The sequence below is a fragment of the Anticarsia gemmatalis genome, chromosome 19 (genome assembly GCF_050436995.1).
Source record: "Anticarsia gemmatalis isolate Benzon Research Colony breed Stoneville strain chromosome 19, ilAntGemm2 primary, whole genome shotgun sequence".
Lineage (NCBI taxonomy): Eukaryota > Metazoa > Arthropoda > Insecta > Lepidoptera > Erebidae > Anticarsia > Anticarsia gemmatalis.
The window spans coordinates 6,711,565-6,724,121 of NC_134763.1; the positions used below are offsets into that span (position 1 = coordinate 6,711,565).

Here is a 12,557-nt window from a genome sequence, read left to right on the forward strand (position 1 = left end):
TAAAGTTGTGGTTTATGTTGTCCAAATAGATAGGCTATTAAAATAAAGAGAGTGTTCTGCCACGCATTGGTTTGACAAAATGTAAAGTGATGATTAGTATCCCGAGCTGTCCCATTTCGGTTTTTGGAAAAACTGTTTTTACAAATACTGTTAATTCCCATTCATTAGTCGACTGAGACATATTTCTTTACGACAAACCGTTTTGCTAGAGTTACGGAACTCATATGAAATCTACGGATGTCCAATCATTTTAACCATACCTTTAGCCTCTTCTGTAGCTCAGTTCTCTATTACTATCGACTACCATCAACCGATCTGTCATCGAGAAATTTTGTATGAAAATCTGATCAGCGCCTCTGACGGGCGTCGCAGAAACTTTTTTGGCAGTACATGATAAATGTCAAAATTTCGATAGCTAGCCGGTTGTCGGTAGTCAATAGTGGCAGAGAATCGAGGTACTTACTGGTCATGGAATTCTTAGCTTCCTTTACGTTCCGTTAAACTCGTGAGCCGAGCCTCACTTAGCACTGACATTAGTTCCAAGAATTTTGTAACTTAAACAGAACCACTTGTTAAACTGCACTCCGTAATTCTATGAAGCGGTTAAGTTAAAACGTCTAAAGTACTAACAAAACTAGCATGTACCTATTCGTTATGTAAACGCGGAAACGAATTACGGAGTCTCTTTTTCTTCGCAGCATCCGACTTGCCACTAAAGATGACAGATAAACCTTAGTCAAATACAAAATGTCGACGGTGATATAAACTTGTTATTGCGATTGAAATTGTCATTGCAATGTCTATCAAAATAAAATTAAGTAAATTTCGTTAGCAGTTCAATAACAATTGCTGAAAAGAACACACTATGGAAACAAAAACAAACTATTAAAAAAACTATAATATCAATTATTAACAAATGTTGCTTGCTAATGTGTCATGTCATACACTCCCTATCTCAGGGGACTTAAATACATATAACAGGCTTTAACGACTCCACAAAGGCAAATAAAACCATTAACTAGGCAGGCAGATAAATACGTTCTTTTTAAATAAATTAGGTCTCATAGGTTGCAAAAAAGGTTTTATAAGTATTTTAATATAAAATTGCTTTTAACAGATCTTGAAAATAAAGCTTTTGGAGGAGAAATACTCAGGTATATTTTAATTCCAGACATTTGCTATATCATGACACCTAACTTTATAACCAACGAAATATCACTAACTTGATAATCACACCAATAAAACGACACGCCTAACAAAAGAACCAACCGTTAGCCGAACAAAGAAAGTGTTTATCTCAACGAATGACATAATATCATACGTATTCAAATAAAATAACAAAACCATGGCAACGAAAAAACCTTCAAGTGATTCACTATAAACTTTTATGTTCAAACAAAAGCATAACTACAGTTAATAAAGTGAATAATGTACCTTATTCTGCCGTGATAAGGTTTTAATTTGTTTACTATTAAGTTGTTTGGCAGTAAATTGTTGGTATTGATGTGATGACTTGTAAAGTTGTGTCAGTCGTTATCAAAAGTCTGAGGTGGGTAGCGCAGTAGCTCTCATACGAAGCTGGAAGCAATGACATACAGAATAAAGGATAAATAAAATATCGCCCACACATCAAGGGTGTCCATTTTAAAATGTTTTAATAAGGTTCTTTATTCATTGTGGAATGTATCCCATGAGGAATGTTTTAAATTATGTTGTTTATTGAGATGTACTTTGTATAAAAATACATGTTTCTCTTTTATGTGAGAATTACCTTGTGAACTGTACTTGCGCTGATACTGATAAATAAATAATGTTCCTAACTGTTACAAGTTTCACAGTTTATAATTAGACCTTTCTGCTCATTAAAATGACAGCAAATGTATGAAAGCAACTATTAAATTCCTACAGATAACTATCTGATAGATATTAAGAACAGGATTTAGTATATTTAAATTATTTTTCATTCTGAATTTTTGGCCTATTACGAACTATTAGAGCTTCAATAAGTGTATTGGGCATTTTAATAATTTCGATGATCAGACAAGCGTATCAACTTAGAAACTTAAACAAATTCTAAACAAAGTTACTAAAATTGTGGACTTTTCTATACTAAAAAGACAGTTTATCAAAATAATAAAACCCATATCAAAACACTTTTAAAAAATCTCAAAACCTACTTTCCCATAATAGTGACGTATGTCGGATACCTGTCTTCAAGCCTTTGTTCGTGAGTGGGTCAGCAGTGCTGTGGTCAGGTTTATGACGGTTGTATACCACCCGCGACGTCCCGCCTTCGACTCCGGACGCTAAACAGTCAACTACGTAATGTTTTATTTGAAGTTTAAATTGCGAGGTTTTTTGGGCTTTTAATATTAGTAAGAAGGTTTTTAGAATCATTTTGTATGTATGAAAAGTAATTTGTAATTTTTGGGCTACTTTTCGATTTAATACTTTAGTAAATTATTTATTTCTAGTATGATTTTAGAGGATATTGTAGATGGCAGTTTATATTGGATTTTTTATTCTCAATTTGTGTTATTTCATGTATAGGTAAGTACTTTGGGTATACCTTTTATCTCCCTGTTGATCATGAAACGATCTGATTTTGTCATTAAGATCATTTACAAACACCAATATCCACATAATAAATACTCCTTTAAAAATCCAAACTCATATTGATACTTTTTTACATATATCAAAACGTAAAGAAACGATGTACTATTATATAAAGATCTCTTAAAAGTGCCTAGAATATGACGATTACATTAACCGAAACGCGCAAAAAAGGTTACCAAATTTTTAACACAAGAGGTATATTTTTACAAGACTCATATAATGTTCGCTGTGAATCAAATATTACGTGAACAAAACGCGATAATGGAGTTAAACTTCTTCGTGTTTCAATAAATATATTAGCGACAAATATTTATAAGCAATAAATAGGTAGCATTAAACAATTAGTATGTTTTTTACTTATGTTTGATTTTGTGTTACGTAATTTAATAATTATTATGGTAGTTTTTCCTTATAACATTAAAGTATGCGAAACCTTTGAAATTAAAATTGACCTTAGATTAACCTACTAAGTACTTATAAGTATTTTGGTTTAGTGTGTCCTCTATCTCCTATCATTATTTCTGGAGGAACCAGTAGTCTGGCAGCAATAAAAAGGGATATAATTAACTTTATAATTTAAGTGTATCTTTAAATTACAATAGTCAGCCCACGACCACGATCAATGTAACTCAATCAAAACGTTATTACCAATATCGTAACCCATACAATATTTACTTCACACAAGACCGTTATGCACCTTAGTATAATTATTGTGCGTACAAGCCGTGATAGTTTAAAAACATTAATATTTTTTTGTTCATAAAATTATTGTTTCATTATTCTGCTCTTTGCTAATATCATTTCAATATGTGAGCAATCAATCTAGCTCCCTCTTTGCTAATTTCATTATGTGAGCAATTTGGCCGTTTGAAAGGTTACCTTCTGACACGGCCAGATATTTTGTATACAAAATATCGCATAGCTTACAAATTATACGAAACGCGCAACAAAGTTTCATTCACAACATAGAACGTCGGTTTTTTCTCCAAGCAGTTGCCGATTTCTTAAACAAATTAACACCAGTGTCCACGTGTTAACCCTTTTGTGTACTTTATAGTTTTATTATAGTAGATAACCCGTCAATGCTTACGCAAGCCGACAAAAGTGAAATTGTACGAGTAAAAGTGGCGATAAGTAGACCTTTTTCGACAAGTTTATTGCGACAATACTATTGTTTCGTTCGGCTAAAGTTTTATAAACGATTGTTCTACGTTTGATATTTTATTGTTTTGTGAGAGGGTTAACAATTTTTGTTTTAGATAAGTAAGTGTTATAAAAACCTAAGATTTTTGAAATGTGAAGAATAGTAATTAAAATATGTATATACCCTTATATGATAATGCAAAATGTAAGGTGTATTTAAATATTAATAGTATTATTATTTTATTATAAATTACAGATTCGGTATCGGTACCCGTTTCTCAACATCCCCCATTGAGTTTTTTTTTAATGTATTCAATGTACAGAATTGACCTCTCTTTAAATTAATATTTGTAAAAAGCTTTTGTTTCATTGCTTAGTTATTAAGAAAATGTTGTAATCTTTCTTTTTTTTACGTAATTCCTTGTTTTATTTCGATACTCGTTGCTTTAACATATTTAAAATCCGCCTGGTATACGTTATGTAGTAAGTAACACAAGAATTCAATCACAATGGCTGTCATATTAAACATAAATAGTTGTTATAAAACGCAACACATAATGTATAAAATAATGTTTGTTCGCACACATCTCATAAACTGCTGGCCTGATTTTTATGCAAATTAATTTATACAAAGGTTTGTGATAGCTCTTTTGAAAAGGGGATTTACAATAAAATTATGAACACAATGTAAACCCGAAACTTATTGTGCGTATTTTTTTACATCAAACGGGAATCGTACCCGCTAAAGTTGCTTTAACTACTATTTTAATTGCGTTTATAAAAACGAAAGCGCAATGGTTGGATGATACTTTTTCTACTATTGCACTGTATGTCCTCAGTTCAATTTCCATACCAAACATTATGTATGTTCATAATATTAGTGAATAATTGTTTTGTGTCTGCTCATACTTTGTGCCCAAGTGTAAAGTCCCCAAGACACGAACATTTTCAGGAGTATTCAAAGAAAAGAAAAACAAATAAGATTTGTAAATACTTAATTTTATTAATTCTGAAACTAACAGATGATATAAGTATCCTATCTAGACTCGATTAATACATAAATATGTATTTATAACTACAAGGATTAATTTAGCACAACTAACTAATATAATATTTATATTTCAGGCAAGCGGGCGAGGACGGGTGATTGTACATGTATTAACAACTGTAGTTAGAAAAACTTATATTGAGCAATGTATTTCAAAAAGTGGCGCAAAATAATTGATTAAAAACACTGATCAAAATAATCTTTAAATTATATTTAAGATGGCACATTGATTAATAAAATACATGTTTTTTTTAATAATATAATGTTTTCAGAGTTTGATTTATATAATAAAAGTTTGTTTATTAGATTGAATTCAAGTAAATAACATTTATTTGCAAAATAATTCAAAATAAGCTTTCTTTATGAACATAAATGTTAAAGCAGGAAATGTATTTCTGCCTTTATACAAAATTGTAGACAAACTAATAAAAAACAATGTTTTATATTAAAATAAACCAAATTTTAAAATAATCAATGATATGTCAGTATATAAGACTAAAAGAAATAAAAAATGATGATTAAAAATAACCCTTTTTATTTAATTACAATCTTCTATCTAACCCATTCTTTTAAAATATTACCTCAATCAAATATCCCACATAATTACATATTTTTCTATCAATTGACTTTAAAAAATAACCTCAAAAAAGTAAATGCCTGTACGCGAGTCTTATTACGCATTTAGAAGGCTTTACGTCGAGTACATGAGTTAAGGCTGTCGTCAAGGTGGCCGAACTAAATCGGCGTTTCAAGGCAAACATGATTATGTCAAAATTAGCAGCCTTACTCGTTAAAATTTATCAATAGAAACCTTGTCACAGTGTGATGGATACGTATTTGAAAATGTATGAAATTGTGTATGTACATTTTTCATACATGTTCATATGTTGTTTAGAATACGAAAATGTATTTACTGTTTGTATGAAATTAAAGTTCCTGATAAAAAAATATTTGTTATCAGTTATTGTTGTATGAAATGTTGTTGAAGAATTATAAGTATTCTTTTTTTAATTAAAGTGTATGATAAAATAATAACCCTGTTACCGATATGTGTATACAGGTTGAAATTTGGAATGTCAAACTCTTTTTGAAAAATATCGAAAATTGTAATTCAAATAAACATGTTGTATGTCAAATAAATTTTACAACAAAATTATTAAGTCAAGAAAAACATGTATAAATTCAGAAAACCATGTATTAAAATGATATTAATTATGTATGAAACTATAATATACAGATATAAGACTCACCTCACCCGCTTGCCGGCATAAATGCTAAATTGACGCTTGCATATAAATATATATTCGAATGGAATGTGCAGAAGCTGAGATAGGTACCTATCTTACACCAAACACCGTATTTAAAGTCATTATATATTTACCTTACTTTTATATATACAAAAAACTTATCTACACTAATCGCGATGGTTGATGACAGAACTCAAATTCCATTTCGCCTAGCTAATTTATATTTATATATATATATTTGTATGTTAATTTTTTACACGATTTGTTACACAAACGACATTGCACAGTTCAACCGTTCACGATATGACGCCACATGGTACGGCCCGTCGTATACCAACACTACACTTTATTTTAAATGTTTCATTAAAGGTTTGAATTTTGCGTGATAGTGTTTCTTTATAATTGCTCGAAGTAGTACTAGTCGAATTGTTTAAAATCTTATTAGTTTTCTTTTTATTTGTTTAGTTTGATACTTTTAATTATATAGTGTCCAATTGATTTTGTATCGAGCTCTAGTGTTTGCTAGAAACTGTCAATTGTTTGTTTCTACAAACAAATCAATTTAAATTCAATAAATGTAATGTAAAAGACATCAACGCGCAACACAAACAATTTATCTAAACATGAATAGATAAACAAAGCGATAACAACGTATCGATCGCGATACTTTCACGATTTTATCAAATCGATATGCAACCGCTTAGGCGGGCAAAGCTTGATTTCATTTTACTACAATTTAGTGTCAAATCGTTCTAGTAAGAGTTGGTATACAAGGGGGAGTCGATTATAATGACTATAAAGGACACTTTCTCAGAAGTTCCACAAACAATTTTAGGCCTAGAGTCGCGCAGCCGCCGCCCGCCCCGAGACACAACCCACAGCGTCCACCGTGCACTTAACATCTATGCCCTACTAATAAAACGCACACAAAATGGACTCGTTTTAAAATAAACGCAAAATATTTACACAAATATACATTATTATACTCGGTCGGGGGCGAGCGCCGCGCGCGACGCGCTATAATATCACCAGAACACGAAACGCTCACTCGGAGTCCAAATATCAGGATGAGATTTAACAGATGTGCAGGAGCTGTAGCGGCACCGTGCCGGCGAGAGGCTGGCACGGGCGGCTAGGGCGCAGCGGGCTCATCGTGCGGCACGCACCACGCGGGCGCGCGCCTGCCCGCCTACGCCAGCGGGTACTGTCACAAGGGCGGCTGCGCGTGCGCGTGGTGATGGTGGTACAGCGGCGACTGGTAGTAGTTGTCCGCGGGCGAGTGGCCATATCCATAGTTCACGTCGTACATCTTCAGGTCCGCCTTCGTGTCGGCGCCCGGCAGCAGCCGCGTGATGCTGAACGGGTGCTGCGCGGGCGCGTAGCCCGTCGGCTCTTGTTTCAACTGTGCGTAGTGCTCCAGCGCGAGCGGCGTGTGTTCAGGCAGGCACAGCTCCGGCGCCGCGTGCAGTTGCGCTAACAGCTCGTCACGCATCTCCTTGTCCTCGCCGGGCGCTCCGCTGCCGCCGCCCACGCTCTTCTCATGTCCATGCTCACCGCGTTTCTCGTGGGAACCTCCGTGGTGGCCGTGCCCGTGCTGTGCCTTTTGCGCTTGTCTAATTGACTCTTTCTTTTCATCTTTGAATCGTTTCTGCCGCCGTAGGAAACAACCGTTCTCGAACATGTTTCCACTGTCCGGGTGCAGTGTCCAGAACGAGCCTTTCCCGGGCTTGTCCGGTGTCCGCGGCACTTTGACGAAGCAGTCATTGAACGACAGCGAGTGTCGGATAGAGTTCTGCCAGCGCTGTTGGTTCTGTCTGTAGAACGGGAACAGGTCCATGATGAACTGGTAGATCTCGGAGAGCGTGAGCATGCGTGTCGGGTTGTTCTGGATGGCCATCGTGATGAGCGATATGTAGGAGTACGGAGGCTTGGCGTGCGTGTAGGAGCGGCGGTAGGTCTTGTCGTTGCGCGCGCGCTGCAGAGCTGAGGTCGGTGAGGCGGCTTCCTGCTCGCGCGGCAGAGAGCCGTAGGGTACGGCGCCGCCGCCGCCCATGCACGAGGCCATGGTGCTGGGCGGCGAGTAGCCGACGCCCGGGGAGCCCATGCACGAGCTGCCCGCCACCATGTTGTTGGAGTAGAGATTCGGGTACGGCTGAGCTGGCATGCAGCCCATGCCGTTGACGTACGGGGGCGCGAGGCCCGGCGATAGCGAAGACAGCGACGCGGACGTCGGCACGTCGCCGTACGAGAGCTTCTGCGAGATCATGGCTAGCGCATCACCCGCGCGTGCACGCCGGCCAGGGGCAAACACTCGCACTGATTGAAAGAGTAAATAGAGGCCGGGGGCCCGAGCTCCCCTCCACCGTGGAGGCTATTGGCGCGCAGCGGGGCGGGGCCACGCAGGCCCGCCCGCCCGCTCACCCCCGCGCCCCGCGCCTCGCCGCGCCGCCCCGCGCCGCTCGCTGCGCGCGCCGCCCGACCCGCCGCTAATAATACCGCAGCTCGGAACGATAAAACCATGGAATTATCATAAGTGTTTCGGCAGGAATGTGTGCTTGTGACGACCGTTGAAACTCACCGTATAAGGCTCTACAAGTATTCACACACGGTTGGTGATATCTGAATTCTCAGAAAATTGTATTTCAGAGATAAGTAGCGCCCGTGAATTATTGATTACATGAGTATGTATTTTCAGAGTTATCGCACGAAGTAAACGTATGTATGTAGTATGTTATGATGAAGTGCTCATATTTCGTCTGATTTGTCGTAATTTACGTCTAATTATGTGATAAAAACGTCGCGACATTAAATATTTAGCGAATTCATCCAGACATGTTGTATGCTATGTCCCGACGCATTTGGAATAATTTGAATTAGTAATTTGGCATGTTAAAATAATAGGTACATAGTTTAGGTAAACGTAGGTAACTGCATAATATATATCTAGGTCTATCAAATAACTTATTTGCGACGCGAAATTCAAATCACAAAGAAAAAGGAAGCAACAAAGCTCTTCTTCAACGTTATAAGTTCGGTCCAAAAGTAGAAACATAATATCGATAATTATTTTATACAGGCGTTATAATAATATCTAATCATGGAATGTTATTAAATGCATTTGAGTATCTATTTTTCCTCTAGTTACCTAATTTCTTGACGCTTGTATAAATTTAACAGAACATGGTTGTACGGGGCTTTTTTATAAAAAAATAATCATTAGCTTTCTTATTTATCAGTAAAAATATTAAAAAAAAACTTTTAGGGACAGTTTCACAGTTTACAAATAAGTATCTTTTTGCTAAATAAACGACAGTAAATGTATGAAAACCACAGTTAACAATTCAAATAATATTTGATAGACAATAAGAGGTAGTTAGTGAAACAGGGCCCCGACAATAATTATTTTATTCAACAATAATAGAAATTGTCGAAAAAAACATAGGTATAACTTGCTAAACAAATACTTATATTTTTATTTTAACACAATACAACTATTAACCTCAATATATATGATATTGTTAAGTACAATACATATCCGTTATCTTGATTAACTTTCAAGTTTTATAATTATGATAACTTTTACAGGATTTAAATATCAAGTGCCTTTAAAAGGTCGATTGGAAACACTTATGACCGTCACAAAGCATGGTGTAGAGTAAAACAATAGGATTGTAGAGTTGATGCTATAGAATATTGAGACTTAAAATTGATGTATTTACTATTAACACATTTTAAATGTTAATTATTTGTTTTTAGGTATCGGAACAAATTAGGAAATAACAGATATCTCAAATTTGACCTTTTAAAAGTCCTGTTTTTAAATAAAGTTACTATAGTTCTACTAGATACTGCTGTAGGTTAGCTTCTCCAAGACAGGAATAGCTGTAAAGTATGGAACATTACAGCTAATCCTGTCTTGCTGTAATGTATGGAATAGCTGTAATGTATGGAACATTACATCTATTCCTGTCTGATCATAGATCATCTAATATATAAATTCTCGCGTCACAGTTTTCGTTACCATACTCCACCGAAACGGCTTGACCGATTCTCATGAAATTTTGTGAGCATATTGAGTAGGTCTGAGAATCGGCCAACATCAATTTTTCATACCCCTAGGTGACACTTTTTTTATTTAGGTATTTGGCATAACAACGTTTGCCGGGTCAGCTACTAATGATATAATTAATGTTTGACAGCCTCCGTGGCGTAGTGGTAAAGGTGGTCGTCACGCCACTACCAGTGCGTCGGGAGGTCGTGGGTTCTATACCTACGCGAAACAAATATTTGTGCGATCTACAAATAGGTGTTTTGGGTGTGGTTGTACTTTGTGTCCGTTGTTTGTATGGATGTAAAAGTCTCCCTGACACGGAAACAATTCTTGTGGGAATTTGGTTTAAAAACTAAAATGCAGAATTAATCAAAAGAACAAAGAATCTATTTCAAAAATATATACTAAGTTCAAGTATACAGTCTTATGCAACCATTGGTAATATTTCTTACTTAATAATCTCATTAATTGCGTCACAATTTCCACCATGATTTGGAAAAACACAGGCGTGTATGAAACACAATTAAGAGTAAATATGTCAGTAGAACAATGCTTACATCTTGTCTGCCATGAGATGAACAAATGAAGTTCATTGTGCTGTAAATCATTGTGACAAGTTTAGTCTAGCGACTTTATTCTTTATAGAGCATAAAGTATTAGGGATTTTCCTCAATTCTGTATGGGAGATAGATAGTTTTAATTAATATTCTGATAAGCTAATATTTGTGCCAATTTTAATAAAATAGTAACTAGATTTGGTAGTTGTAGGGAGGGGACGCACTAGAAAGACATACACAGATCATATCGGAGATGTCTTGCAAAATGGTTAGGTGCGTAGTACTCGTAGCCGGCGGTCCTGTATGACAATATGTATGGAATAAAACTAAGGAAGTTTGTAAGAATTGAACCAAGTGACTTCTTTTCTCTTCCATAACTATGTATGGTAATTGTAGTATGATTATTTTTTGTATTATAGCACAATTGTTTTGTTGTTTGTGCATTTGTAACCGTCATAAATGAGTAAATTTCCTATTTTCTGACAAACAATTCAATCGACGGGTATTAAATGTTAGTGGATTTTACATTAATTGTTCCATATAAGTGTCTATAGCTTTTTAACGTAATATAATCGCATGTTTAAATAGATATAGCGACAAAATGAAGACACTACAGAAAAAGTTTATTTTATCCACCGCTACTTTGAAACGCTCTGTGAAACAGTAAACCAATGCTTTTATATTATATATAAAGGCATTATGTTCTTCAAAGTGCAGTTATAGGAATAGAGTCGCTCTACATCCACACAAGTACCTAAATCTGCATCGTTTCTAAAAACACAAACACATCAATTAAACAGTAGCACTAATCATCTCTACGTAGAGTCTGTAGAGTGTATTTATTTGTGCACAAACAAACACATTAGCAAACGATACGTTATTAGCTAAACGTCTTTGAGTATTAACGACTCTCCCGACTCTACTGTTTGCTCTATCATTACCGTAAGAATAGTAATCACTATTGTATATTTTAATTATTCTAACTAAGTAGAGTTAGGTATTGTTTTGGACTTAGTAATGACTGTGGGTTTGCTTGTTGAAAGTCTTTTGATAATACATACTTTAAGAATTGTGTACTGTAAATGTCATTGGCGCGGTCGGTAGTGTATGCGACTGCCGCGCAAGAGGGGTTCGAATCCTGGGTCGGGCCAAAAAGTATTTTATAACATATGGCGGGATATATTATTATATTAGTTTTTGGTATTTTGGGCGGTTATACTACAATAAAACACGAAGTACTAGAATCGATTTCAAGGTAGAGCAAAGAGCTTTCGGTATTTTTTTGTTTATATCAGAAATATTTTCAGTATTATCCCGGAGTTTGATATTGTCCCGGTATAAGGAAATATGCCCGAATCCTATTACATTGGACTAACATAGTAAATAACGAAACGTGGATGTATTTCAAACATTTATATCTCTCTGCCTATACCTTCGGTTATAACAGGCGTGATATCATATACTTACATTATCTTGCTCTACACGTTAATCAAACTCGGGAACTATAGTCTTACTACACTCAAGTTCAGTATAAATATTCATGATATAATTTAACGACGTCCAAAGTCTAAGATGTCTGCTTATCCCGTTTGCCGTGTGTTTAGTGCTATGTTTGTATGTCGTAAAATGTAGGAAATATTGCCAGGCTATTAAGTGCTAGTCTTTTGTTTTATGGGCTTAGTTTCATTGAAGGTTATGTTTTATGTATGGAGGTAAGGAATGCGACAGACATACGTGTACTTACTAACTATCTAGATCCTAGGACGACTATTTCTACTAACTTCCAAATATCAACCAAATAGGTAATAACGGGGCAAAACTTTTTTTTTGTACCAAGTGGAATTTTATGGTCTCTGCCTACCCCTGTGAAGAAAAGGCGGGATACTATGTACACG

The 12,557-nt window shown here is 35.7% G+C and overlaps 2 protein-coding genes across 3 annotated transcripts in view; both read right to left on the reverse strand.

Moving 5' to 3' along the window:
• The window catches only part of LOC142980927 (uncharacterized), a 130,150-nt gene that overhangs the window by 52,339 nt on the left and 65,254 nt on the right, over positions 1-12,557 (reverse strand). The gene's annotated exons all lie outside the window — the stretch shown is intronic.
• fkh (fork head box protein) lies at positions 4,743-8,392 on the reverse strand. The gene has a single exon (XM_076126693.1). It carries the CDS (start codon positions 8,318-8,320, stop codon positions 7,262-7,264), a length of 1,059 nt encoding a protein of 352 aa, XP_075982808.1. The 5' UTR covers positions 8,321-8,392; the 3' UTR covers positions 4,743-7,261.